Source organism: Caenorhabditis elegans, chromosome II (assembly GCF_000002985.6).
Source record: "Caenorhabditis elegans chromosome II".
In the NCBI taxonomy this organism is placed as follows: domain Eukaryota; kingdom Metazoa; phylum Nematoda; class Chromadorea; order Rhabditida; family Rhabditidae; genus Caenorhabditis; species Caenorhabditis elegans.
In genome coordinates this window covers 13919987-13947871 of record NC_003280.10, presented here as the reverse complement: position 1 = coordinate 13947871, position 27885 = coordinate 13919987, and the positions used below count along the sequence as shown (strand labels likewise).

At 38.7% G+C, this 27885-nt stretch overlaps 3 protein-coding genes, 9 non-coding genes and 1 pseudogene across 13 annotated transcripts; 6 read left to right on the top strand and 7 right to left on the bottom strand.

Moving 5' to 3' along the window:
- Window positions 1-792: 792 nt before the first annotated feature.
- On the bottom strand, window positions 793-926 carry W07G1.23. The gene has a single exon (NR_101769.1). It is a non-coding gene; the product is annotated as a small nucleolar RNA W07G1.23 (small nucleolar RNA).
- Window positions 927-2224: 1298 nt separating this feature from the next.
- W07G1.25 lies at window positions 2225-2547 on the top strand. The gene has a single exon (NR_147818.1). It is a non-coding gene; the product is annotated as an Unclassified non-coding RNA W07G1.25 (non-coding RNA).
- Window positions 2548-3395: 848 nt separating this feature from the next.
- W07G1.19 lies at window positions 3396-3589 on the bottom strand. Its single transcript, NR_051866.1, has one exon. It is a non-coding gene; the product is annotated as an Unclassified non-coding RNA W07G1.19 (non-coding RNA).
- A 1635-nt stretch (window positions 3590-5224) lies between these two features.
- Window positions 5225-5373, top strand: W07G1.24. Its single transcript, NR_131425.1, has one exon. It is a non-coding gene; the product is annotated as a small nuclear RNA W07G1.24 (small nuclear RNA).
- Window positions 5374-8240: 2867 nt separating this feature from the next.
- Window positions 8241-9877, top strand: W07G1.1 (Doublecortin domain-containing protein; the record flags this gene model as incomplete). The annotated part of the gene is made up of 5 exons (NM_064516.2): window positions 8241-8381; window positions 8445-8591; window positions 8636-8969; window positions 9014-9162; window positions 9773-9877. 5 exons carry the CDS (start codon window positions 8241-8243, stop codon window positions 9875-9877), a joined length of 876 nt encoding a protein of 291 aa, NP_496917.2.
- Window positions 9878-12201: 2324 nt separating this feature from the next.
- On the bottom strand, window positions 12202-12400 carry W07G1.16. The gene has a single exon (NR_051864.1). It is a non-coding gene; the product is annotated as an Unclassified non-coding RNA W07G1.16 (non-coding RNA).
- Window positions 12202-12400, top strand: W07G1.14. Its single transcript, NR_051865.1, has one exon. It is a non-coding gene; the product is annotated as an Unclassified non-coding RNA W07G1.14 (non-coding RNA).
- A 2851-nt stretch (window positions 12401-15251) lies between these two features.
- Window positions 15252-15382, bottom strand: W02B8.8. Its single transcript, NR_051863.1, has one exon. It is a non-coding gene; the product is annotated as an Unclassified non-coding RNA W02B8.8 (non-coding RNA).
- A 53-nt stretch (window positions 15383-15435) lies between these two features.
- On the bottom strand, window positions 15436-15549 carry W02B8.7. The gene has a single exon (NR_051862.1). It is a non-coding gene; the product is annotated as an Unclassified non-coding RNA W02B8.7 (non-coding RNA).
- On the top strand, window positions 15436-15576 carry W02B8.10. The gene has a single exon (NR_051861.1). It is a non-coding gene; the product is annotated as an Unclassified non-coding RNA W02B8.10 (non-coding RNA).
- A 251-nt stretch (window positions 15577-15827) lies between these two features.
- hot-3 (Homolog of Odr-2 (Two)) lies at window positions 15828-17345 on the top strand. Its single transcript, NM_171050.3, has 4 exons — window positions 15828-16068; window positions 16166-16287; window positions 16891-16999; window positions 17059-17345. Exons 1-4 carry the CDS (start codon window positions 15875-15877, stop codon window positions 17222-17224), a joined length of 591 nt encoding a protein of 196 aa, NP_741057.1. The 5' UTR covers window positions 15828-15874; the 3' UTR covers window positions 17225-17345.
- mltn-5 (MLt-TeN (mlt-10) related) lies at window positions 17276-22663 on the bottom strand. Its single transcript, NM_001027221.2, has 8 exons — window positions 22536-22663; window positions 20543-20732; window positions 20342-20493; window positions 20058-20289; window positions 19631-19886; window positions 19168-19422; window positions 18590-19117; window positions 17276-17913 (listed from the first exon to the last, which is right to left on the bottom strand). The coding sequence occupies exons 1-8, from the start codon at window positions 22579-22581 to the stop codon at window positions 17356-17358; spliced, it is 2217 nt and encodes a 738-aa protein (NP_001022392.1). The 5' UTR covers window positions 22582-22663; the 3' UTR covers window positions 17276-17355.
- Window positions 22664-23145: 482 nt separating this feature from the next.
- On the bottom strand, window positions 23146-27317 carry mltn-4 (annotated as a pseudogene). The gene is made up of 8 exons: window positions 27203-27317; window positions 26384-26573; window positions 26205-26342; window positions 25915-26146; window positions 25523-25748; window positions 24992-25234; window positions 24412-24939; window positions 23146-23705 (listed from the first exon to the last, which is right to left on the bottom strand). Coding segments are annotated over exons 1-8 (2232 nt in total).
- Window positions 27318-27885: the final 568 nt, after the last annotated feature.

Here is a 27885-nt window from a genome sequence, read left to right as displayed (position 1 = left end):
TTATACAATTTAAATTTATTTTATGAAACATCATATACATCATTAAAACAGTTTAAATAATTAAAAATTCGTATTTTTCCATAGTTTGCGGCCACATAGCACAAATTTTCCTGTTTTTCGTGGCATTCTCCCGTCGATTTTCGAAATCTGCAAAAACATGAATAAGAATATAATTATTTATTAAGTAGAATTTGTAAACCCTTACCTTTCAAGATCCGGTGAGCAACCAGCTCAGGTGGAGCCGTCGGCTATCTCGTTTTACCTATAAAATGGAAATAAAAATAGAAAATAATTGTTAGTGCAAAATGGTTACTTGTAACGAAAAGAAAAGATTAATAACGATTTACCCAACAAAACTCTCAGACTACCAACTTTTTTCCTAAAAAAATCGATCAGAAAACGTTAAAAAATAGATTTAAAAACGTTAAAAGAAAAAAATTGTTCAAAAAAATTAATTCGAAGAGTTATCCGTGCCATGGTAACATCCGAGAACGTGTCAGCAGTATCTTTGCGCATAATGAACGGTGACAAAGTGCTACAAAAGGCAACAAATGGTGGCAAATGGTGCCAGTTTTGGTGTCACCACAACGCTGCCGCTGCTGTTTTAGACCACAATAGGTGGGAGAAAGGTGGCAAACGCGACTGAATTTCAAGTATTCGTTGAATAATTGTGATATTTTTACAAAAGGTGGGGAGAAGGTGGCAAAAAGGTGGACGGAAGGTGAGAAGACCTCAAAAGGTGGGAGAAAGGAGGCACTAATTGCCGAGTATTAGCTAAGATCAAAGTGTATTATCAAAATATTAAAACTGTCACCTCAAATTTGAATCCAGCCAAACCCGCGAAAAATTCCCTCTCAATTTCGGATGCCGAAAATTGGCTCGAATCGAGGGATGAGAAATTCGGGAGATGCTGGAATCAAAAAGGGCAAAAATGACCGCAAAAATGAAAAGGGTGGGTAATATCTGGCGGCCGACATCCTACGGGTTCCGTGCCTCGTTATGAATGAAGTAAATTAGCCACGCCCCGGGTTCCGTGCCTCGTTATGACGCCTACTTTCATTCAGATTTCCGCCGGACACCGCAAAAATGAAAAGGGTGGGTAATATCTGGCGGCCGACAACCCACGGGTTCCGTGCCTCGTTATGAATGAAGTAAATTAGCCACGCCCTTTCAGTTGGTGTGTTTTTGAAGGGCGTGGCTAATTTATTTAATTCATAACGAGGCACGGAACCCGTGGGTTGTCGGCCGCCAGATATTACCCACCCTTTTCATTTTTGCGGTGTCCGGCGGAAATCTGAATGAAAGTAGGCGGAGTCCTTTTTGATTCCAGCATCTCCCGAATTTTTCATCTCTCGATTCGAGCCAAATTTCGGCATCCGAAATTGAGAGGGAATTTTTCGCGGGTTTGGCTGGATTCAAATTTGAGGTGACAATTTTAATATTTTGATAATACACTTTGATCTTAGCTAATACTCGGCAATTAGTGCCTCCTTTCTCCCACCTTTTGAGGTCTTCTCACCTTCCGTCCACCTTTTTGCCACCTTCTCCCCACCTTTTGTAAAAATATCACAATTATTCAACGAATACTTGAAATTTCCGAAATTTAGCAAGATTGAAATCACAGTTGAAAAGAACAAGAACTGGCAAAAGAAAATTCGAAGCAGTTTGGGTTCAGCGTAACTTTCGCAGACTGACAACTTGTTTTTAAATATATACAGATTGTCATTAGCTACATGATATTATTAATTTGTGGCCGCACGATGCACACATCACCAACAAATTTTTGAAATTTTTGCTCATCGCAGACATAAGTCACATATTTTTCGTCCAAGATTGCGAAAAGTGTTTTCAATTAATGGGGAGCGAAATAGAAATTCCAAAAAAAAAAAGGTTTCTAAGCCCAATCAAATAAAAAATCCAGTACACCCACCCCCTGATCATAATGTAATCTAGATGTGAATGTACAAATTTAAAATTTTTTAAATCTGATTTTAAAAATATACAGAGTCTAAAAATATTCAAAGCCACTATCTTATATTTTCTATCAAATAATGTTATGAAATATTAAGTTGTTTTGTTATCTTACCTTTAATTTCGAAACTTTTCGCCAACAACGTAACCTATAAAACATGCTCCTCTGACTATCATGTTGCATTCTTGTAGTCAATTTTATCAACTATTCAAACCGTCATGTCTTCCCAAATAAATTTCACAATCTCTTCAGCTATCGATCGGAACAACAACTCGACAATCTGCTTTGGAACATGCCGTTCATCATGCCGTTGTATTGGCGCGAGCATTCGGTCGGAAGGTGTGGCCGATAAATTGCCGAACTCGCCGTTTGCCGAAAATCCGGAAAGACGGAATTCCCCGAATTCGCTCCTTGCTTAAGAAACGGCTTCGCCGTCCCCCACTGCTCGGAATCTTTCTTTTCAGATTGCTCAGGAAGCCGACAACTACCAATGGGGACAAATTATTAAGGATTTTGGAAACTTCATTATGTCCTTTTGCTGTACATTTTGATATGTGGATAAATGCTTGAAAACATACTTTCTTTTGTATTTTTTTAATTAGTAGATAAACTTTTTAGACAAATTTTTTTATTACAAAAATTATTTATTGATGGACCATAAATTTTTGAAAATTATCGGCTTTCCTAATTGACGCTTTTGAGAGAAAAAAGTGCTTTTTGGTTAAAAAATAACAAAAAATTCCAACATTTATTCACAAATTAAAATGTACAACAAAATGGCAAAATATTAATGTTTACTATTCAAATTTCTCATATCCTTAATGAATTGATCCCATTGTTGAGTATCAGCTTCTTGAGCTGGGCGAGCAGAAATGTTCCGATCTTCTGATTGTGCTCGTCGTTCCATACAACGGCATGGCGAGCCGCATGTTCACATTGTCGAGTTGTTGTTCTGGTCGGTTGCAAAAGAGATTGTGAAATAACAATCTTGAGGGGAAGACATGACGGCTGATATAGTTTGACAAGAGGAATGAAAAATGATAGTTACATGAGCATCTTTTATAGGTTGTTTGGTTGACAAAGAGTTTCGAAAATGAAATTATGATAAGGAAAACAACCAGTATTTCATAACATTTTTTGAAGAAAAAATTTAAAATTCATTAAATATTCGATATTTTCTCTTAAAAAGTAGATTTATATTGTATCAACTTTAGGCCTAAAAACCGAGAAATGCCATTTTTCTTTTTGAATTCAATTGGCTCCGGTGGATGAAAAATCGGATGTCCGGTCATTAGTTAACTCTTTTTTTTTAACTTGTTATTATAATAATTATTACAAATAAAAAAAAACAAAGCGCGAACACTCAACAATAATTTTTAAAAAACGTTTGTCCATTAGTTTTATTATGCAACTATCCTTAATTTTGTCCCCTCGGAGACTGGGCCGAGCCCGGCAGCAGTGCAACGCCAGGACGACCCTTGGGAAGTCGGAGCAAGCCCCGAGTCTTCCCTAGGTTCCAAAAATCATATAACCTTTATTACACTCAGGCGAGTGTATACCGTAGAGGTTAATACGATAATACTACACTTTGATTTTAGCTAATAAGCCGAAGAAGCGTACTGATAGGACTGGGTGGCAGGGGCGATAGGGAGCTGTGCTCAGACAAAAAACAGACTCGCATGGAGCACCAGTGTATGCAAGTTTTTTTTTTTTTAGTTTTTATTTTCGCAACCTGCTATTTCATAAAAATTCAGTTTTTTAATTTGCTTTAAATTTTTTTTTCTTAATTATTGATCCTTTCAAATTGAGTAGCACACATTACTTGTCAAGTCGAACTCAATCTTATCAGTCAGACTGAACAAAGACAGTGTTTCCGGTCAATTTACTATTGTTTTCATAAAACAACATAGTTAAAAAATGGTTTGCTCCTGAAACATGTATAAAACCCCTCGAGCACGGAATAATACAGCATAATATCAATAAAGCATATTATTTCAACCTCTACTGAGCAACTTGACGCTCACAACTATTTTTGTTCTCAATTGATGAGTTATTAATAAGTTATTATATGGTAAGCGCCTTCCGTGAAATTGGCAAAAATATTGAAGTTTTAATTTCAGAAATGGCAGAATTCCCGGTTTGATGATCCGTGATGGACGATGGACGATAGTTAATATTCCATATCAGTATTATTGAAATACACGGGTGTTATGTTCAATTTTTATTAATTTTCATGTGCAGTAATAAATATATTAATTGAATTATATGTATGTCTTAAATCAATTTTTACAGTTTAGAACAGACATGTCAAAACATACACATACAAGTAAATTCTGAAGGGCAATATTTTCAGTTCAATCTTCTATCTGTTGCTGTCCTGCTTGACTGAATTGAACAATGGAGCCGGTAATAAATGTGAGAAGGAAAAGGTAGGATATCATTTTGAGTTTACTTGTTTTGTGCCTGCCTAAATAGTGAATCTAAACCGGAAACAAAATTAAATAATGTACTATAAACAGTCTGGGAATGCTCAAAATGGGTCAAATGTGGAAAAATATAACGTCAATAACATGCCACTTCCTCACTATAAAAATCGACTAGCCAAGCCTAAACATTCAACTTTTACAATGAAAAGTTATCTAATTTTCCTGGCGCTTGTCGGCGTTCCCTTTGCCGTTACCCAATTCTCCCGATCGAATCAAAAAAAAATTGTGAAGTCTCATAAAAAACCTCGCGTCCTGAAAAATACAACATAATATTAATGAAGCATATTATAATTCGACTCCGCTGAGACTATTCTAGTGCTGAAATGAAACGTATTGAATATTTATGATTATGGTAAGAAGTTCTTTTAGTGAATTTGGCAAAAATATTAAAGTTTGAATTTCAGAAATAGCAGTCTCCCTCCAGTTAGATGGTCCTTGGCGATAATTTTAATTCCATATCAGTATTATTGAAATACCCGGGTGTTATGTTCAATTTTTATTATTTTTTCATGTGCAGTAATAAATGTTTATTAATTGAATTTACATTTGCTGAATTAATTTTTTACACCTTAGAACAGACGTTTCAAAAAATACACATACAAGTAAATTCTGAAGGACACTCTTTTCAGTTCAATCTGCTGAATGCCGCACTCTGCGATTTGCAGAGTAAATGCACCATGTCTTACGCGTACTTGTATGCTCCACGCGCACCCATTTCATGTCGGTACACCGCTCTCCGCTACCCCAACCCTCTCCTCCATTCAGTATCGCTTCTTCGGCTTATTAGCTAAGATCAAAGTGTAGTATCTGTTCTCACTACTGCCGGGCTCGGCCCAGTCCCCAAGGGGACAAAATAAACAACAGTATGTCTTCTATGAGGATTCTGCTCTAAGTGTTCCGTATAGGACAACGGATGAATATTTGTTAACAATTCAAAAAGTGGATTAGAAATGTCAAAGAACCCGTATCATTAAAATTCATATTTTTAGACTAAGAATTGATTGAATCATTTTGAGCAATTTAAAAATACAGAAGATGACACTTGATTTTATCTATTCAAAAATTGTTTTTGAGTGCAAATATTTTAAATTTTGAAGATCACAAGCCCACACACATTATTTGCCAATACGAACTCGGTGTTATCAGTCAAAGACTGCATTTCCGGCCGATTGACCATTGTTTTTCAAAGCCCACTTAAAATTAGATAAGAATGTTTTGATATTCCTTTGAAACATGTATATAATGAGTAGACTAGCTCCAATATCACAATCACAATGAAACATCTTCTCATCTTCCTAACCCTCTTTGCTACCGTCTTGGCAATATTCAGCTCGACGAAGCAGAAGCCAATTGTCGATGCTCACAACAATCTGAATTCTCAAATTGCAAACGGGAAATATTTGATAAATGGTGTAGAACAACAACTGCCGACTCAAATTGTGAAAATGGTAAGGGATTTTTAGTAGTGCCGCTGGAAATTTTAGTGTGGTTTTTCAGAAGTGGCAGTCATCTCGATTACTGAAGACCTCAAGCTGAAACGTTTCACTATTGGTTTAATAATGTTTTACAGTATTAAAATAACTACGGGTTACCTTTCAATAAATAATTTGCTCTATTTTCTGATTTAATCTCATTTTCCAAAACTAAAAGAATCCTACAGTATCCCTACAATCCTAATACAGTACCCCTACAGTACTAACAAAGTATCACTACAGTACTGATACAGTGTCCCTACAGTGCTATAACAATATCCCTACAGTACTACTACATCATTGCTATATCATCGCTACAGTACTAATATAGTATCCCTACAATACAAACTACAACAATACTGCTACAGTACTTATACAGTGTCCCTACAATCTAAATACCGTATTCCTACAGTACTAATACAGTATCCCTACAATCCGAATACAGTATCTGTAGGTATCAGTGTTGTATGGGGTACTGTATTAGTGCTGTTTTTCCAAAACTTCAGTACACCTACTGTATTAGTACGGTACCACTACAGTACTAATACAGTACCCCTACAGTACTAATACAGTATCCCTACAATCCGAATACAGTATCCTGTAGCAATATTGTATCAGTGCTGTATGGGGTACTGTATTAGTGCTGTTTTTCCAAAACTTCAGTACACCTACAGTACTAGTACGGTACCGCTGCAGTACTAATACAGTACCCCTACAGTGCTACTACAGTATCCCTACAATCCTAATACAGTATCCTGTAGCAATATTGTATCAGTGCTGTATGGGGTACTGTATTAGTGCTGTTTTTCCAAAACTTCAGTACACCTACAGTACTAGTACGGTACCACTGCAGTACTAATACAGTACCCCTACAGTACTACTACAGTATCATGTAGCAATATTGTAACAGTACTGTAGGGGCACTGTATTAGTACTGTTTTTCCAAAACTTCAGTACACCTACTGTATTAGTACGGTACCACTACAGTACTAATACAGTACCCCTACAGTACTAATACAGTATCCCTACAATCCGAATACAGTATCCTGTAGCAATATTGTATCAGTGCTGTATGGGGTACTGTATTAGTGCTGTTTTTCCAAAACTTCAGTACACCTACAGTACTAGTACGGTACCGCTGCAGTACTAATACAGTACCCCTACAGTGCTACTACAGTATCCCTACAATCCTAATACAGTATCCTGTAGCAATATTGTATCAGTGCTGTATGGGGTACTGTATTAGTGCTGTTTTTCCAAAACTTCAGTACACCTACAGTACTAGTACGGTACCACTGCAGTACTAATACAGTACCCCTACAGTACTACTACAGTATCATGTAGCAATATTGTAACAGTACTGTAGGGGCACTGTATTAGTACTGTTTTTCCAAAACTTCAGTACACCTACTGTATTAGTACGGTACCACTACAGTACTAATACAGTACCCCTACAGTACTAATACAGTATCCCTACAATCCGAATACAGTATCCTGTAGCAATATTGTATCAGTGCTGTATGGGGTACTGTATTAGTGCTGTTTTTCCAAAACTTCAGTACACCTACAGTACTAGTACGGTACCGCTGCAGTACTAATACAGTACCCCTACAGTGCTACTACAGTATCCCTACAATCCTAATACAGTATCCTGTAGCAATATTGTATCAGTGCTGTATGGGGTACTGTATTAGTGCTGTTTTTCCAAAACTTCAGTACACCTACAGTACTAGTACGGTACCGCTGCAGTACTAATACAGTACCCCTACAGTGCTACTACAGTATCCCTACAATCCGAATACAGTATCCTGTAGCAATATTGTATCAGTGCTGTATGGGGTACTGTATTAGTGCTGTTTTTCCAAAACTTCAGTACATCTACAGTACTAGTACGGTACCACTGCAGTACTAATACAGTACCCCTACAGTACTACTACAGTATCATGTAGCAATATTGTAACAGTACTGTAGGGGCACTGTATTAGTACTGTTTTTCCAAAACTACAGTACCCCTACAGCACCCCTACAGTACTACTACAATATCATCGCTACAGTACTAATACAGTATCCTTACAATCTTAATACAGCATTGCTACACTTTTAAAGAAACATGCAAGTGATGTTGATGTTCCTTTTGTCACACATGTGCATCCTCCTCCCTCTCCCTCCTCCCAATATCTCTCAAAAATCCCATTGTGCACTGCCGACTCCTCCGGTTGCATAGAGACCATGTCGTTAGGGACTCCCTTCACATGCTGCATCCCTCCTTCCCTTTTTATACTTTTTTGTATACAATTTTTATTTCACTCCATGTCCAAACCTAAAACATTCCGTAGTCGATCTTCGGATCACGTACCCGTGGTGCCGACAATGGTGGGCAATGGGAATGCGGCTGGTGTAAAGAAGATTCATGTCTATCGGAATGCGGATGTGTTTTTTCAAGGGATCCAGGTAAGGATTACTCTCTGGTGACAGTTTTCTATAGAAGGAAAAACACTAAACGCATATTTCCAGATGGTCGTGAACACCCACCGAGTTCCCTCCGTCGATGTGCTGCTCGACGTGATAACCGAGAGAATCGGGCTCATTAATGGCGCTAAGAAGCTTTACACTACGAGCGGGACCCTTGTCAAGGACATCAATAAGATTAAGGATGGGCAGGTAGGTCATTTTCAATTTAACCGATTTCGAATTCCGATCTTCAGAATTATGTAGCATCTAGCTCCCATTTTACCCCTGCTGCTTATGGTGGACAGCATCAGCCAATTCAAAAGGAGGTTAAGCTGAAAAAGAAGAAGAAGAAGCGCTCACAAACGGTTCAGCCTCGGAAAACTGAACACATTGAGCTAGGCGACGAGATCTCGATTCCGCTGAATGAGCCAGTTGTTCTAGAAAAGAAGAAGAAAAAAAAGAAGAAGCTGGTGCAGAAAAATCTAGATCTTCACGGATCCATAGAAACCCTGGCGGAAACTGCGGAGATCGAACTGCCTAGTGAGATCGAGGACTCCGAGGAGGAAGATGAGCATGAACATCGGAGAAGTGAGCTTTACAGCTTCAGGGATTTAATGATAGACTGATTACAGGTGCAACCCCGGATCATCATCGGCCTGCCACCAAGCATAGCGTGGCTCCGTCGAGGGCTTCAAGTCGACGTGGCAGTAGAAGAGATGAGGAGAAGAGGGAGGAGGAGGATGAGGAGAGGAAGAAAAAGGATGAGAAGAAGAGGAAATCGGTGAGAATATAGAATAATCTATTCACAGTTTGTTCACAAATACTGCGAAATATCGATTATTAATTTTTGAAATATAGATTTTTTATAGGGCAAATATTGATTTTTCATAGGGCTTCCATGTGAGAGCGGCGCGGCGCGGTGTCGGCGCCTACGCCGGCCGGCGTTCCTCAGCTTGGTATGTGCGCAACTTGACGCGAAAGGTAGTTATTTGTCAGCGGCCGACACTTTCGGGGTTCCGCGCCGCACTGTACGTGCGGCCGGCAACACGAGTGGCGACGTGAGGCGCCTCAAAGGTCGGCCCACGCGTCTCACCGGCGTTCACATGAAAGCCCAAGTTTTCCCACATGCCGGCAATTATCGATTTTTTGTTCTCCTTAATTATTGATTTTCCAATATTTCAGCGAGTTTGTATCATATCCTAATCCCCCGAACAGTATCGTCGATCATAGGTAATGCTAGTGTGCTCTACTGAACCTTTTTCTCTATTTTAAAAGCAAACGCGCTCTACTGAACTTTTTAAAAATTATGATTTCCTTGTAGCGCATAAGAAAGTTCAGTAGAGCGCACTTGATCCTTTCAACTTTTTTAATTAAAATTATTGATTTTTCAGGTGAGCAGCAGCCGCCGCAAGTCTCAAGCCCAACACCATGGCCAACCGAATTGGGGCGATCTGTCGAGCTTCACTAAGAATATTGAATCTCTGTTGAAAAATTGATGTATTTTTTGAAATGTATATAATTTGGGGGTTTTAGATTTGGGGAGACTTTTTAGACGTTCTTAAATATGAAAAAGTTCGGCGGAAGTTCCGCAAAAACTTGAACGCTCGGCAAAAATTTGCCCAAAGTTTTCAAACATTTCCAACCCTAAAACAATTTAGAAAGTCTCCCAGATTTCTTTTCCAACCAATTTTTTCAATTTTTATTTTTTGGGTTTCACCATTGGCTAGTTTTAATAAAATAAATAGCATTCTCATCAATTATCTCCTTGAATTTTTCTCAAAACTCCCTCTCGAAAATTTTGGCGTGCTCCTTGACAGATGAGCTGCTCACCAGGGGGGGGTGGGGGCTCTCGGAGCTGCTTCTCCACCTGCCAATTTGAAAGAACTAGTAAGAGGAGGTGCTTATGGAAACCCAATGATTAATGGTTGTGTATACGAATGGAAACTTGGAAGATGAAAAATGCATAAAACTAAACTACACAAGGCGGATATCTAATTGTCACCTTACTTTTCAGCGATCTTCTGATTTGTGGTTTTGGTATTAAAGTTTGTAGGCGTTCCATGCCTACTCGCCTGCCTCCTACGTAATGGCAAGTAGTACTGTAGGAGTACTGTAAGGTTACGGTAGTTTTAGAAAAAATGAGTTTTTTGTTTTTTGAAGGTTTACTGAGATTTTGTGAGTGGACGGTTATGGCCGAAGTACTGTAGGGTTTCTGTAGGGGTACTGTAGGTAGTCTTGGATTTTTGGCGGGAAATACAAATTTTCTGGAATTTAAAAATGAAAAAAAACACATTTTTTTCAGAAAATGTTTCGGCGAAAAATCTCAAAATTTCTGTGAAAAAAGTAAATTTGAACTTTCTCAAAAACTGCCAATTGCTTACACTATCCAACCCGCCATAATATCACTTAAGCCAATTGGGGACCAACAAAGTATTCACATTTTTATGACGTATTTTGTCAGTTACTATCATCTTTCCCTAAAGACCCAAGACCTTTTGATTATCTGATGACAAGTAATTATAATATTCAATAAAAACTATGACTAATAGTAAGCCCTCAACTCATGTGAGCATTTTCGCTTGAAGTCAACAACTTTTGATGAACAAATTTAAACTTTTCACATGTCAGATTATTTTTGGTGAGTAATATATCTTTTTAAGTGCTTCCATGTCCCAGACAAATATCTTTAAACTTTAGAAATTACACAATAGACAATAAAGCCTACGGACCCTCCTGGATGTTCTAGGCTGAAACCAAGGCCTGCTCAATAAGTTTTCAAATCACCCAGATGACACAGAAAAATCTATTTAGAGATGATAATACTATCTTGGTAGTGTAAGCAGTTTCTTGAGATCAAGATCGACCTACAAATTTTAATACTAAAACCTCAAATCAGAAGATTACTGAAAAGTAAGGTGCCAATTAGATATTTCTCATGTGTAGTTTTATGCATTTTTCTCCATCTTCCAATTTTCCCCGTACTCTGAACGGTTTTGACTAGAAATAAAATACCTTCAAAACCGTATTTTTAAAACCCAACAGCTGGTAATTTAAGCTATGTAACTTCCCAAAAATTGATATACTACTACAACACTCCGTCCTGGGACCAAATTCTCATATCACCAAGGCAACTGACAGAAGTTACAAATTAAGTGTGTTTTCTTCTTCATTTTTCCTCCAGATGTAGTCTTGTTTGTGACAACCACCAGCAATTTCATGTCTCCTCTTCTTTCTCACTTTTTTTTCGTGCTCTCCTCCTCTACCACCACTATAATATTAGCTCCTAATCGGTTGAAGCTCCCTTTTTATGCTCCAGATGTCAAAGTGTGTGTGTGTGTGTGTGCTCGGCAAGAGCAAGGCGACCTCAAAAATAAAACTTTAATTAGGTACGACGGTTGTTGATGGTGGTCAATCAACACAGGGAATTTGCTTTGTAGGTGTCATTTTTCTGCGTTTTTTTTTGCCGCATTTTTTTCTGCTGTCATTTACACTTAATTGAAAGAGAGGGCAACGCAATTTTAAAGCGCGGAGGAAAAAAGAGCACGACACGACGGGCTCTTTCCGGTTTCGAATTGCAAGAATCAGGAAGCAAATGTTTCTGATTTTGGTCGGGTTGAGAGTGAGTGTGTTTGCGTGGGAAAAAAATGTTTATCGGAGGTTTTTCTCCTTTGTTTTATTTTTGGCTTCAAGCCGTTAAAATTTTATTTTTATGAATTTTTAGTAATTTCCTAAAGAAAGAAAACTGCAGTTTTTGGCGATTTTCTGAAAATGGACGGCGCCTGGACGATGCGCGGGCAGGCTGCCTTAGCCTAAACCTGAGCCTAAGCCTAAGCCAATGCCTACACTTAAGCCTAAACCAAAACTTACGCCTAAGCCTGAATCTAAGTCTGAGCCTAATCTTAAGCCTAAGACTAAGGCCTAGGTCTAAGCATAAGCCATGGCCTACGCATAAGCCTAAACCTATGGCTTAGCCTAAGCCTAACCCTAAGCCTCGACCTAAGCCTAAGCCTAAGCCTAAATCTAAGCCTGCGCCAAGCCAGCGCCTAAGCCTAAGCCTAAACCTATGCCTAATTTCAAGCTTAAACCTTGTCGCCCAGTCTAAAATGCATTTGTGTCAAGCATTGAGAGATATTTGATAAGCGGAAGTCACCGGAAATCCCGCCACCAAAACTTTCCATTTCCATGAGAGCTCTGCTATTTTTTTTTTGCTGCTACTTTTTGCCTCAATTCATTCATTTTTGTGCTCCCCAACTTCAAAAGTACACTAATTAGTTGCTGCACTGACAATTTTGATTTATATCCCTCTGATTTATACACACTTTTCAACGTACCCCCATATTATATACTTTTTCCATTTTTCCCCTCTTCTGAAATCCCAGAACTTATTGTAGTTTTTGTTGTGTGTGTGTATTTTTTCAATAAAAATGTAGTATGTCTAGAGTAAATATGTACACACGCCAAATTCATCGTTATAATTTCAATGCCTTTCAGCTTCTTCTTCTCCTTCTCCCGGAAAACTCGGTCTCTTCTCTCCATTTTCTATACACGCTTTAAATTGCTGAGGGAATGGGGGGAACCTAATATGATTATTATTATTTACTACATACTGCTATTATTAATTTTATTATTGTTGGGGAATATGTATCCTAAGCATGGATTTCATTGGTATTTTGGTTAACGGCATGATTTCGGAATTAGGCTTATGATTAGCTTAGGTTAAGGCTTCGGCTTAGGCTTAGGCTTAGACTTAGGCTTAGGCTTAGGCTTAAGCTTGGGCTTAGGCTCAGGTTCAGGCTTAGGTGTAGGCTTAGGTTCAAACTCAGGCTCGCATTCAGGTTTAGGCTTAGGCTCAAGCTCAGGCTCACACCTATTGAGAGGCTTAAGACTTGGTCTAGGTTTTGAGATAGTCTTAGTCTTAGGGTATCGGTTAAACTCGGAGTAAGCTCTTTTCTAACTAAAACTTTTGCAGCCTGAACAGCCCATGCAAAAATTCGCATACAGATTAGTCACCGGGCTCGAAAAGCAGGCTTCTTTCAAAAAAAGTTTTTGATCAAAGACTAAATGTTAAATGTCTTCATATTCCAAGCATTTGCAGAGCATTTCTGAAGCTTTAAAATTTTTTAAAATTTTCCTGAGAATTAAAGACCTCAGGCTTGACTTTTTTACCATGATAAGCTGGCACAGCTGATGATAGGAATCACCTGTGAAACGTGTCGAATTTCATTTGTCCTTAACCCTCGAAGATCTCGAATATCTTTTTTACAAATATTTTTTGTGTGTGTGTGTGTTTTCATATATCCGATTCTGAAAATTATGAGTCGTTTTGCATGGTCCGACGTCTACCGGGTCTGTATTCAACCTAGCATTTACATGACAAGAGTGCTGTGCGGAACCCGGTAGATGTCGGCCCATGCATTTGTGGACATTGAAATGCTCACTAGGCTCTCCTAGAGGTACCCACGTGGTCCCATTACGGTTTGATCTACAAAAAATGCGGGAATTGTTCGCCCAAAAAAAAAAGTGATTTAATCTTGAGAAATCAGTTGAGAACTCTGCGTCTCTTCTCCCGCATTTTTTGTAGATCTGCGTAGATCAAACCGAAATGAGAGACACTCTGACACCACGTGGGTACCCCCATCTTACGCAACATGTTTTATACATAGCATGTATACGATAAAAGGTTTCTTTTGCCCTTCCATCACTTCCAATTACCGAAAGCTCACACCGAGTGTCATAAATGAGGCAAAGGACACTTTGATGGGAATTAGCATTTTGCTGTCCTCCCTGTCTTCTCCACCCGTGCCGTTTCTTTTTTGCTCATCTTGCTCCTATTTGTGTGCTACTTCTTCTCTCCTTGATTCTCGGATTACACGAGCATTTTCACGCCTTTTTCTTCTCCCCACTTTTTCTTCCATTTTCTGATGCTTTTCCAGGGGGCCCTAATTAGACGCCTTTGTGCGCACCCATGGTTTGAGTATGACGGGTGGTGAGAGAAAGATTGGGGAGAGACACAGAGATGCCGAGAGAAAGATATGGAAAATAAAAGTAGTGAAAATTTTTTTTTGTTGGTTTTTTTCTGGAAATTTTTTCTGCTCCAATTATGTTTTTGGATTTTTAGATTTGCTGGGAAAAACTATGCGTCTGATTTTTCAGGCCACTGGTTTTCAAGCCACTAATTTTTAGGCCACTTATTTTTGTTGGTCACGAGTAGGGTAAAATCTAGGTCATTCATTTTTGAATGCTTTTATACGGGGAAAACTAGGCCACTGATTTTTGTCGGCCAATTTTTATTTTTTAGGCTTGTAAACTGGGCCATGAAAAGTGCATACTTAGGCCAAAATGAAAAACTAGGTCATGAATTTTTTGCGGCCACATATTTTGTTTGTCGCAAAATAAGTTAAAAAAATAGGTTCCTATAAATTTCGGCGGCCGCCACAGATAAAAAACTAGGACACTGATTTTTGTCGGCCACATATTTTTAGGCCTATGAAGTGGGCCATAAAAATCAAAACTGAGGCCATAGAATTTTAGCTGTAACTCATTTTTAGGCCACAAAACTAGGCCACAAAACCGAGAAAAACTAGGCCACCGAGTTTTGTCGGCCATAAAAACCAGTAAATTTTCAGACACCCTACATAATAAACCCACCGTACCCCTTTTTTGAAAAATTATTATCCTCCCATTCTGAACCCTTGCTCGATTTATAATTGGGCTCCGCCGCTACCTCTTGCTCCTCAATTTTCAAATAAATCTGAAATCTGAGCATCCTAGGGGGCTCCACCCACTTTGTTCCCCTACCCCTACTACTTTATTTCAAAATATCAGTTTTCTGCTCACTCCCTCTCTGCTTTATGCTCCGAGCATCTGTGTGCATGTGTATGTTGTCACTCGATCGGTTATGATGACTCGTGTTTCTGGCTTGTCTCAACACGAAGAAAAATAGACACAGATAAATAAATATGATGATGATGAGTTCGGAGAGATATCACTCATTCAATTTATTACGGGGAGTATTCATGTTCTATTGCCTCGGGGAAATTTTAATAATCATGTTTTTAGGCTTAGGCTTAGGCTTAGGCTTAGGCTTAGGCTAAGGCTTAGACTTAGGCTTAGGTTTGGGCTTAGGCGTGTGCTTAGGTTTAGGCTTGTGCTTAGGTTTGGGCTTAGGTTTGGGATTATGTTCAGGCTATTTAGGCTTGGGTTTACAGCGTTTTTTTTATTTTCCAAAGGGTTCCCGTTGGTCGATCAAAGCGATTAGGCTTAGGCTTAGACTTTGGCCCAGGCTTAGGTTGTGGTTTAGGCTTAGGCTTAGGCCAAGATTTAAAAAATGTACCTAAGTTTTGCTTGCATAACTTACTCAGACTTTTTTATGTATTTTTTATTTATTGACTCAAATTTTCACCTAAACATAAAACCTTTTTAAGCCATTACAAATTATACAATTTTTTTCAGATTTTCCATACATCTGCCAAATGCAATGAATGATCCGAGCGATGACGTTCTCGACCATCTTCCAATCGTCTTTCATCACCCGTCCCCAATTCCTTCGAATGGTTATTATCAGTTCATTGATATCAACAATATGCTCGTCGGCAGTCGGATACCGGCATGCCAATCATAGTCCAAATCGATGCTTTAGCTGTATGTCGCAGATGTACGAGGGTTTCATGAGTAACGGACTTGATAGGTGAGGTTTTGAAGGAGTTGCTTAATGAAGTATAACGCTGCACAGACATTTTGTTCGAATTTCCTGTTCTGGAAAAAATTAATGTTCTTTATTCCAGGTACTTCAATCGACCGCGCAATTTTAGTTCACAGTGTGATGGAGAAATGGATGTGACGAATATGCACACAGTTCCGTGTCGTACCATATGCCTCACAATTCAGCAGAATTTGGTGGTCATGGGTAAGTATTAATTTGTTGAATTAGAAATTGATGGTCGAACGTTCTCTACTGGCGGCCACGTGTCAAAATTCCAACTTCATCTCTAGCATAAATCTAGTAGTGTGAATTTATCGAGGATATGCGAATTTCCGGTTTTTACAAGATATCAATTTCCATATTGACAAAAAAACATGTTCAACGCTTATTGCAGACTTACTAGAAATTAAATATGTTTTTTTGACGCGTCGCAGCTCGGTTTTTATTGTCAAAATAAATGGTTTTGTCCGTGTGGAGTACACAACTCTTCCACGCGTTGTCCGGTAGTTTATTGCCAATGGAGCACGAAAAATGCAATCAGGAAGGCTAGAAGCCCTTGTAACATCTGTCTAAAAAGTGGTCTTTTCAATGGCTATCTACACGGGTTTCAAATTCTTCATGGTATTTTTTGCGCTCCAATGACAATTGCCTATCGGAAAACACGTGGAAAAGTCGTGACGCGACACGCAACGCGCAGTAAATCTACCCCAGCCGTGATCGACTCAAAATGGCCTAGTTTGGCAAGCTCTTACATTAATAAAACAAGAGGGCCGTGTATCAACTCTGAATCAAATTCTGAGTTTCCAGGTCAACCAACAGGACACCGTCTCTACATGCGTGGCTGCGCACTGACGATAGCTAGAAGAGGCTTAAATAATCATACGCTCAGCATGTTCGATAGATATGATATTTGCAGGTTTGTTTTTTTTTTGGAGCTTTCGACACTTGGCCTAGGTTAATCAAATCCATTTCCAGGGACATGTCAGCGTCCGACCTATTCAGCCACGAACACGCCGACTCTCAACGCATTCGGGTATGCAGTTGCCTTGGCGATCGATGCAATTCGGCCATCTCCACGAGCAATTGTCAATCGCTTTCAGTGTTAGCAATTCTCGTTGCGCTCTCCTCTCTGCTTTTTTAACTTTTTTTAACTTCCTATCAAAAAATCTCTCTTTCCACATATCTCTTTGTCATTTTCCCTTTCCGCATTTTCTTTATTGCTGAATAACAATTTTTGTTTGAAAATAAAAACAAAATCATTATTAATTATTACTAACTCAACCAACTTGGAGACGCAAATACCGTAAACATGGCTCCCTTCGACTCGATCGCCGGGGATAGAGCATATGGAGAGAGGAACAGACCTGATATGTACTGTGGTGACAGTACTTGAGGTGACAACACAAATGGTGAAAGAACTATAGGGGATAATGCGAGAGGTGTCAGGATGAGGGGTGTCAGTGCAAAAGGGGAAAGAATCAGCGGGGTCATGACTTGAGGTGATAAAATAAAAGGGCATAGGACCAAAGGTGACAGGATGAATGGATTGAACACCCCCGGCGATAGCACAACTGGGTCCAGAACAACAGGTGAGAGGATGATAGGGACAAACATAAATGGGTCTAGAATGACTGGACTCAAGATTCGAGGCGATGCTATAAGGGGGACAAATAGCCAGGGGGACAGAATGACGGATCCAAATATTGCGGGGGAGTTGATCAGGGGTACAAAGACGGCGGGAGAGAGGATGAGTGCCTGCGATGCTACTTCTGGAGCATTGATGAGAGCAGTATTGACGACTGGGGAAAGGATTATGTCTTTTTGGCGGACCTGGAAATTTTTGATTTTTTACGAAAGTGGCCAGAACTACAGTAGGAGTTCTTGTTTAAAGGTGGAGTACCGAAATTTGAGACTTTGCTTTTTAGACCCAAAATGGTCCAAAACTATCAAATTTCGTAATGAGACGCTCTGAAAATTTTTCAAAAAAAAGTTATGGCCGCTCAAAGTTTTGTAAAAATGGCCAATTTTTAGCTAAAATTTCAAATTTTGGCAACTTCTCGGTGTCGCAGCGGTTGGAAAAAATGATGATACAAGTTTGTGCCCGCATCGACCAAAAAAGCATCTCAGCCAACAAAATAACACGTAATAAAATGCCAAAACATGCAGTAAAGGATGACAATCAAATAAAAATTAAGTTCCAACCGCTGCAGCACCGAGAAGTTGCCAAAATTTGAGATTTTAGCTATAAATAGGCCATTTTTTCCAAAAACTTTGAGCGGCCATAACTTTTTTTTTCGGCACTCTACCTTTAATCGGCCAAATTTTGCTAACGTAGGCTACTCGTTTGGCCTGACAGTTTTGGAGTCCCATGACTTATTATAGAGCTATGCTGTTAATAAGTAAAGTTGGTCAGATCTCAGATACTAATCACACAAAACCCGAATGTCCAGATCAATCTACTCTACTAATTGTAAGTATTCTAAGTAAGTAAGGTAGCAAGTCTCACCTCAAACTTCAACTTTTCATCTGCCACATCCTTAATCGTACTGTGAATCGATCTATGAATCTCTGCCCTCGTCATATTCTTATAAGTCCTCAATAACTTTGGATTCTTGAACGGAGACTGTTTTCCGTACATCAGTTGCATTTGCTTCGGTGTCAATACAGTATACCCGGTTTGATTCATATCTTTCAGTTGTTCAATTGAATAGGTTTTATCCAACTTCTCCATTAACTCTATCTTCCTCGCTTCTGATGGAAATCTTTCTGTGATATTCTCTTTCGTAAAATAAAGTGGTTGACCATCAGGACCTCTTCCCATCGCATCATCTTTCTTTCTCTGAGCATCTATTAATTTGTGCTCAGCGTCTTCCACGGCCTCAGCTACTCCAGTGGCTTCTACCAGTAGATCTAAAAAGTTCTGGGTGTCGGTGTCAGTAGTGAGAGCTCCGAGAATTGAGCTAAATGAAGTCTTCTTTTCAAGTCCGGTTCCCGAGTTGTGCAAGGAGAATAGAGAAGGTGAGAGTAGTTCAATCTGCAATGATCTGTAAGATTCAAAATCACATCTCCTGAACATCCACCTACCGTATCATTCTTCTCCTTCTTGTCTTCAGGTAAAACACTCATAAACCGAGGGCTAATCATTTTGACAGACTTCTCATCAAAATCTGTGGTGTTATGACCGCTGAGCTCCAATCCAATTTTGGTAGCCTGTCTAATAATGTCAATTGGTACCATCATGAGTTTTTCGTCGTCTGCCATATTAGAGACTTTTTGATAGTAGAGGTCCTTGACGTCTTCGTCGTCGATCAACTTCTCCAGTTCAGGGTTGGATAAAGTCTGAAATTATTTTTGGATTGTCAGAGTTTTTGTCACTGTGGTAGAACTATAACTAAACACTAAGTAGAACAAGAGATTAACAGAGGCCGTCTGGTTGTACTGAATTATAAAAAGGGTAGGGTAGAGTAAAATTCTCCCCTCATAAAAAATTTATAATTAGAGTGATAATTTCAATGGTCTAAGTACTCCCATACTAAAATAAACTGACCTTCATAAATCCATTGTCCTGCTTCTTCCTCTTCATACCCGAACGTCCGATGCTCTCATCTGCTCTGACTCTCTTGGCTTCTTGAAACACTCTCAACCTCTTCCGCTGTATATTCTCTGCTTCTTTTCGGTTCTTCCAATCAATGCTCTTTCTCTGTATACGCTCAACTATCTCCTGCCATTTGGATAGCTTGTCCTTGTGCTTCAAGGCTTTGACTGTATTCTTGAGATGTTTGGTGATAGTTGCAAATGGGGATCTAGAATTTTTGAGTTGGAATCTTAGGAAGCTCGTCGAGAAATTTTCTAAGACTTGCAAAATGGAAAATGGGATATACATATATATATAGAACCACACGCATGTCACAAAATTGAGCAAAAGGGTCGTATGAATTTTTGGCAGTAGGTAGGCATGAGGTAGGCAGACTTACTTGTCATAGTCTGACTTCAATGTGTAGCTGTTTGCATTTTTGACCGATCGCTTTGCTCGCAACGTCTTGAATGATCCTACCCAATTTCTAGCTTTCACCGCTTTTCCTATTAACTTTCTATTGTTCTTAGGATTTTTAGAAGCTTCATAGGCTTCCATACTTCTAAGCTTCTTCAATTTATCTGGCTTCATTACTGTTTTTTGCGGCGTTTTTTCAATTGAGCTGCGGGTCTCTGAAATTGGACGCTATTTCTGAGCTTTCTCCCGAGTAACCGAGTAACTTACTTTTATCAAAGTACTTTTTTCTCTTAAGCAATCGATTTTTCAATCCATCACTCTCCAAATCAACGAGACATTTTGCATGACTAGTGATATCATGAGCTTTTGAAGAGCACTTTTCATGCTTTTTCTTGTCATATTTCTCCACTAATTTTAACCTGAAAATTACGGAGCTTACTAGAGATCAGAAAACCAGAAACCCCTCACCTCCTAGTAGCAATTGCTGATATGAGCCCTGAAAATGCTTGATCCGTCCAGTGCTGCCAAAGTTCTGCTCCAGACTCTTTGGAAATTGGCAGGGAGAGTACCTTATCCTTATAGTAAGGAGAAGCTTTGATATCCTTAGCAGTGAGGGTCACATTCAATTTTTTCTCCAAGTTTAATGCTCCATGAATTTCTGTAAGATCCGTATTTCTCGAGGTTCATCGCCATCAATCTGTCTGCCACTATTAAACATTTACGACCCCACCGCTTTTATGACTGTGTACATAAACGGAGCGACGCTATCCGTCGATAAATCAGTTGGGGATGCTGCGCATTTCATTTTGATCGCGAGGAGTCCGCGCGTGGAATTACTTATTTTATTGAGTTTTAATTCATCAAACTACACATGAAAATTGAGGGGGATTTTGAAGCGCCACATAGTTCGGAACACTGCAACTTTTTCCTCACGAGGGACGAGGGAAAGTGGTTTCTAGGCCATGGCCGAGGGGCCGACAAGTTTCAGCGGCCATTTATCTTGCTTTGTTTTCCGCCTGTTTTCTTTCGTTTTTCATCGTTTTTTCCCGTTTTTTCTTATTAAAACTGATAAATAAATATTTTTTGCAGATGCTAAGACAATTTCCAAGTAAAAAAATTATGTATTCAGTGGGCAAGCAGCGGTGAAAGTGGGCATTGTAATATGATGGATTACGGGAATACAAAACCTAAACTTTTTCTGAAATATGATACATATGCTGCTTAAATGCTGAGACTACCTGATTTTCATAACGAGACCGCTGAAAAAGTTTTGAGGTTTCCAAAATTCAACTTTTTTGGTGAAAAAGTCGAGATTTTCGCACAAAAAGTTGAATTTTGAAAACCTCAAAACTTTTTCAGCGGTCTCGTTATGAAAATCAGGTAATTTCAGCATCTAAGCATCATATGTATCATGTTTCAGAAAAAGTTTAGGTTTTGTATTCCCGTAATCCATCATATTACAATGCCCACTTTCACCGCTGCTTGCCCACTGAATACATAATTTTTTTACTTGGAAATTGTCTTAGCATCTGCAAAAAATATTTATTTATCAGTTTTAATAAGAAAAAACGGGAAAAAACTGTGAAAAACGAAGGAAAACAGGCGGAAAACAAAGCAAGATAAATGGCCGCTGAAACTTGTCGGCCCCTCGGCCATGGCTTAGAAACCACTTTTCCTCGTCCCTCGTGAGGAAAAAGTTGCAGTGCGGAAGATCATTGAAAAATTATATCACATTTTGGATGCCTGCGTGCGTGCCTACCAGGCGGCCTTATAGGCAGGTTTTTTCTACGAGAAATCGGAAATTACCAACAAAAAAAAGTTGAGACTCTTCCATTCCTAGAAGTGAAAATTTCGAAAAATATCAACAAAAAAAGAAAGATATTTCAAAAGTCACTGGAATTTTTATGAAGCTTCTGAAATATTACAGTTTTGACCCAACCACCCTCTAAAACTTTAAAAAAAATTTAGAAGCTTTCAGGCAAATTGAAAGTTTTTTAGAAAGATATTACTCAGACGCAGAATTTTGCGATTTTTGTGGCCGGAGTACGGTGCCCGGTCTCGACATTCTAAATTTTTGTTAAATACAAAAAGGTTTGCGTTTTTAAATATTACTGTAATTTCAAACTTTCGTTGCTGCAAACAAATTTATCAACAAATGAAATGGAAAAGCAAAAACGCATGCATGCAAAAACTACGAAAAATCTAAAAATTGAAATTACAGTACTTTTCAAAGGCTTATCGTGTCGAGACCCAACACCTTATTTTGGTGCAAATGCGTATAACTTTATTGGAGAAAATTATCGGCAAATTGCCAGAATTTAAATTTCCGGCAAATCGGAAAACCAGCAAATTGCCGAAATTGACAATTTCCGGCAAACCGGCAAGTCCGCAATTTGCTGATTTTCCGAATTTATCGACAAAGATAATCACCATTTTACATTGATTATTAATATCCACTCACCTTTCCCAAACATCAGCATCACCACCAGCCCTATCCTCACCATCATTTTGAACCAGGAAAAAGAATAATGAAGATCAAATGATTGGATACACTTTAGGAATCGGTATCAATTTGTTCCGGAGGCGATAAAAGGATCATAGACGACGCCGCTAAACTTCCTAAGCCCGGGGAACAAAGCACGCCTTCTCCGACATAAAAGTGTTGCGGTTTTGGATTTTACGGCAATTAGGGAAAATGAAAATGAAAATGACACTGATTTTTGATTTTTTCGGCGGGAGAGGAAGAAAACTCTAGTTTGAATTCGAATTTTCCTCCAAAAAAGGCCATTTTTTCAAAAACTTTCAAACATTAAACTAGGACTTCCATGAGGTCACCGCCGAACCCCGAACTTGTCGGCCGCTTCCAAAGCTTACGCACTACGTTGCGCACACACCAAGCTAGTCGTTTCACGCCAAGCTGCGGAACCCTAAACGTGTCGGCCGCTTCCACACACAGCGGCGTGAGGCCCGCATTTCGCGTCTTACTAATCTGGGAGCCCTACACTAAACCATTAATGAAATGTATTTATTAGTTACCCATAGTAATTATACAATTTTTCAGTTTTTCTCTCATCTAGCTAAGCCAGCTCGGAGATGCAAAAACCGTCACCATTTCACCCTTCGACTCAATCGCCGGCGACAGAGCATACGGGGACAAGATAATTCCAGTGACATACTGGGGTGATAACACTTGTGGAGATAACACAAAAGGTGATAAGACAATTGGGGATAATAATAGTGGAGTAAGGATCAAGGGAGTTAGAGCGAAAGGAGAGAGAATTAACGGAGTCATGACTTGAGGGGACAATATAAAGGGGCACAGAACCAGAGGTGATAGGATAAAAGGATTTAAGATCCCAGGGGACAATATCACTGGGACCAGAGCAAGGGGTGATAGAACGATTGGAGCAAAGAGGAATGGGGTAAGAACTACCGGGCTCAAAATTCTGGGGGAAATGATTACAGGGACAAATACCCAAGGTGATAGGATGACTGCGCCGAAGACTGCTGGAGATTGAATCAAGGGTACAAAGAGAGCCGGGGAGAGGATAAGAGGCTGAGATGTTAGCACAGGGTTGTTGATGATTGGGGTCAGAACGATTGGGGAGAGCACGATGTCTTTTTGGCGGACCTGGAAATATAGTGTGATGGGTTTAGAGTAGGCTGAAATAATTGTCTGTTTAATATGATAAATTTAAATTAATGCTTAATAATTTTCAGTTATAAGATGAGATATCTTGCAAGGTGAGGCACAATTCTTGTACCGCATTTCCAGCAGCATAATGTGATAGAAATAATCAAAGTTGCTAGTCTAAGTCTTGCCGAGCTCGGCAAATTTTAAAATTTGCCGCACACATCAAAAACTTGGCATTACAATTTTGGCCAAAACTGTTGATTTTGGCCTCAGAAATTTAGTAAAACGCCACAAAATTGGATAATTTTGATGTTTAAGCAGACACACCACACGGAACTTAATCAGATACCAGAGAAACCATAAAAAAGTATCGAATGTGCCGAGCTCGTCAAATTTTTAGATTTGCCGCACCCCTGGTCTAAGTGTTGCGTAAAACGTTTGATCTAACTCTTACCAATCATTTACCAAATATTTTTTTGTACTAGCATATTTTCAATTTGAAATAAAATTGGGTTAAACTTCGGCACGATATAAACCATAAGTTTGGCGCCAATTTTCAGGTTCTGACTAATTTCTTCTGGAGCAAAAGTTACTATCTCCATTGATTGTAGCAAAAAATAATGCTAGAACTTTCCAATAATTTTAAAACCAATTCCAAACACAATCCTCATATTACAACTACAAAATCAAAATACTTTCCCACCTCGAATTTCAACTTTTCATCTGCCACATCCTTAATCGTACTGTGAATCGATCTATGAATCTCTGCTCTTGACATATTCTTATAAGTCCTCAATAACTTTGGATTCTTGAACGGAGACTGTTTTCCGTACATCAGTTGCATTTGCTTCGGTGTCAATACAGTATACCCGGTTTGATTCATATCTTTCAGTTGTTCAATTGAATAGGTTTTATCCAACTTCTCCATTAACTCTATCTTCCTCGCTTCTGATGGAAATCTTTCTGTGATATTCTCTTTCGTAAAATAAAGTGGTTAACCATCAGGACCTCTTCCCATCGCATCATCTTTCTTTCTCAGAGCATCAATCAATTTGTGCTCAGCGTCTTCCACGGCCTCAGCTACTCCAGTGGCTTCTACCAGTAAATCTAAGAAGTTCTGGGTGTCGGTGTCAGTCATCGCAGAGCCTAAAAGTGATTTGAAAGAAGTCTTCTGTTCCAATTCTGAGCCAGAATCATGTAGGGAAAATAGCGAAGGTGAGAGTAGATCTATCTGTAAAACTAAATTTAAATCTTGTTCAAAAAAAAAGGATGGAAAATCTCACTTCGTTTGTCTTTGAATTGTCCGGCAAAACACTCATAAATCTTGGGCTGATCAATTTCAGAGTTTTTCTTTCAAAATCAGTGGTATTCTGGCCAGTAATACCCAAACCAAGCTTGGCAGCTTCTCTAATAATTTTCATTGGAACCATCATAATTTTCTCGTCATCGGTCATATTTGAACTTTTTTGATGGAACATCTCTCTAAGCTCCTCATCTTCGATATGCTCCTCCATGCTTGCCAAATCCTGAATTAAATGTGTAAAGTGAACTAGAACAGCACGTGGTGTCAGATTGTCCCATTTCGGTAAGATCTACGAAAAATGCGGGAACTTTAAATCGTCTAGACGCAGATTTCTACCTAAACAGATTTTCGAATTCGCATGGTTAAAAGTGTGTTGAAGTCACATTTTTCTAGGCTAATAAATCCCGCTTTTTCTGTAGATAAAATCGTAATGGGACAGTCTGACACCACGCGGGATAGTAATGTGTAGGCAGGCATGCCTGCCTACCGTTTATGGAAATGTAACACTCACCTTCAGAAACCCGCTCCTTATTCTTGATTTCCCTCGCCTACTATAAGCTTCTTGAAAAACTCTGATCCGTTTTCTTTGAAGATTCTCGATTTCTTTTCGTTTTCTCAATTGTGAACTTTCTTTCTGGATCCGTAGAATTATATCCTGCCATTTTGATATACGATCCTTCTTTTTCAGGGCTTTCACAGAATTTGTCAAATGTTTGGTGATAATGGAGAATGGGGATCTAAAGAACATTTCTTAGACATTTTTCATTTTTCAGAGAGCACTGAAATTCAATCGTTTAAAAATTTTAGTCACGTCACAAAAGGTAGGTCTGCTAAATGGTCCAGGAGACCAGAATCATAATATAACCTAAAGAAATCTCAGGATTAGATAATGTGTAAACTTACTTGTCGAAGTCCGATTTCAATGTGTAGCTCTCCGCATTCCTGATGATAGATCGCTTTGCCCTTCTCACTGTTTTGAATGATCCTAGCCAAGATTCTTTCAGCACTCTTCTGCGTTTCTTCCCAGTTTTCTCAGCACTTTTGGATGCTTCATGGGCTTCCATATTTTTTAGCTTCTTCAATTTATCTGATTTCTTGGTTGTCCTGGACTTTCTTTCAATTGAGCTGCAAGCCTCTGAAATTGAACGCTATTTCTGAGATTTATCCCGAGTGACTTGCTCTGATCAAAGTACTTTTTTCTCTTGAGTAATCGATTTTTCAATCCATCATTCTCCAAATCTACAAGACATTTTGCGTGACTAGTGATATCATGAGCCTTTGCAGAACACTTTTCATGCTTCTTCTTATCATATTTCTCCACTAAATTTAATCTGAAAATTACAGATTTTCTTGGAAACATGGAAATCTTTACCTTCTAGTAGCAATCGCTGAAATCAGTCCAGAAAAAGCCTGATCCGTCCAGTGCTGCCACAGCTCTGTGCCAGCTTCCTTGGAGATCGGCAGGGATATCAGTTTGTTTTTGTAGTATAGGGAGGATTTGATATCGTTTGTGTCAAGAGCAATTTGTAGTTCTTTCTCGAGTTTTAGCTCACCATGGCAATCTGAAAAACTGGTTTAAAGGAGTTTAATGCAAATTTTCTTGAAAAGTCCAAGATTGTTTGTTCCAAATATTAATTCTTCTATTTTTTAAATCATAGTAAAGTTTGTATTTAAACAATTTTTTAAAACAATTTTCTGAAAGGTCGGCTGTATCTTAGCCGCTTTAATGTATAATAGCAAATGATCTATTACAAAAGGATAGAAAAAACTGAAAAATAGTTTTTCAGCTGATAAATTGTAAATGGAACAAATGGCAACAAAGATACATACTATATGTTTTTCGAGTTACAGTCGTTTTAGTAATCATCTGCAAAAATAGACTCACGAGATGTCGGCCACTTCATAATTTTCCATGATTTTAGTGGCAATTGAAACTTTTGAAAACATATAGGCCCTAATCACGGGCTATATTTTACCATTTGAATATTTTTCGATAACATTTTTGGTTTTGAAGTTAAAAAAAAACTCATTGACAAAAAATAGCGAAATCATCAAAAAACTAAAAGTAGATACATATCTTTTTGGACAGAACTGTAGGTTACTTTTTGAAGAGTTAAGTTTTATTGCCAACATGTTAAAGTATCTTTGTGATACATTTAAAAAAAGGAAACATATTGAATAAATATCATACCTGCCACAAATAAAACTGCAATCAGACACCAAAATCCTGCACTCTTCCTCTTCACCATCCAAATCTCTGAATCAGAAAAAGTTCCAAAAAATGACCTGTCTGAACCCAGCGCCATTTGATATTTATACAAAACCCCCACTATTTGTAGCCTGTATTTTGTGCCTATATATATATTCCTACCACCAATCAATTAGCGCTTCAATTAGTCGAGATTTTCGGAACAAATCCAGCGGAAAAAGCAACAATCTAATAAGCTTAAAACAAACGGACGAATTAAAACGCAGGGGGGGGGGGGGGGATTAAGTCCATTTGTTACACGATTTTCACTTCGCCTACCTCTTTTTTTGCCTTAAAAGTACAAAAGTGCGAGAAAAACGAATGCGAAATCTTTGTAAGGAAGTCTGCAAAAACCCAGGTATGTTCCAGTTAACGAAAACAAAAAAAAACATTTCGATCGCGTTGCGACGCTCATAAATCTCTTTTATGATGGTGTGGTGACAACAAGCAGGTGTCTAAAGACTGTCTAGGCAGAATAACATCAGACACATTAATAAAAAGAGAAAAAAAACTTTATTAATATTATATCACATCATAAATGTTTCTACCCATAGGAAAATAATCATAGAAGGGAGGTTTTTTTTGAATTCTCGATAAGACATGTTAAATGTTAAATGTTACTTGAA

What these genes read in the sequence shown, in the direction of transcription:
- hot-3 (NM_171050.3), top strand. Translation starts at nt 15,875, where the DNA reads ATGACGTTCTCGACCATCTTCCAATCGTCTTTCATCACCCGTCCCCAA. An exon ending in ATGAGTAACGGACTTGATAG is followed by an intron (nt 16,069 to 16,165) that starts GTGAGGTTTTGA and finishes TCTTTATTCCAG; the next exon opens with GTACTTCAATCGACCGCGCA. An exon ending in GCAGAATTTGGTGGTCATGG is followed by an intron (nt 16,288 to 16,890) that starts GTAAGTATTAAT and finishes CTGAGTTTCCAG; the next exon opens with GTCAACCAACAGGACACCGT.
- mltn-5 (NM_001027221.2), bottom strand. Translation starts at nt 22,581, where the DNA reads ATGATGGTGAGGATAGGGCTGGTGGTGATGCTGATGTTTGGGAAAG. An exon ending in GATGCTGATGTTTGGGAAAG is followed by an intron (nt 20,733 to 22,535) that starts GTGAGTGGATAT and finishes CGGATCTTACAG; the next exon opens with AAATTCATGGAGCATTAAAC. An exon ending in AGGACAATGGATTTATGAAG is followed by an intron (nt 19,423 to 19,630) that starts GTCAGTTTATTT and finishes AAATAATTTCAG; the next exon opens with ACTTTATCCAACCCTGAACT.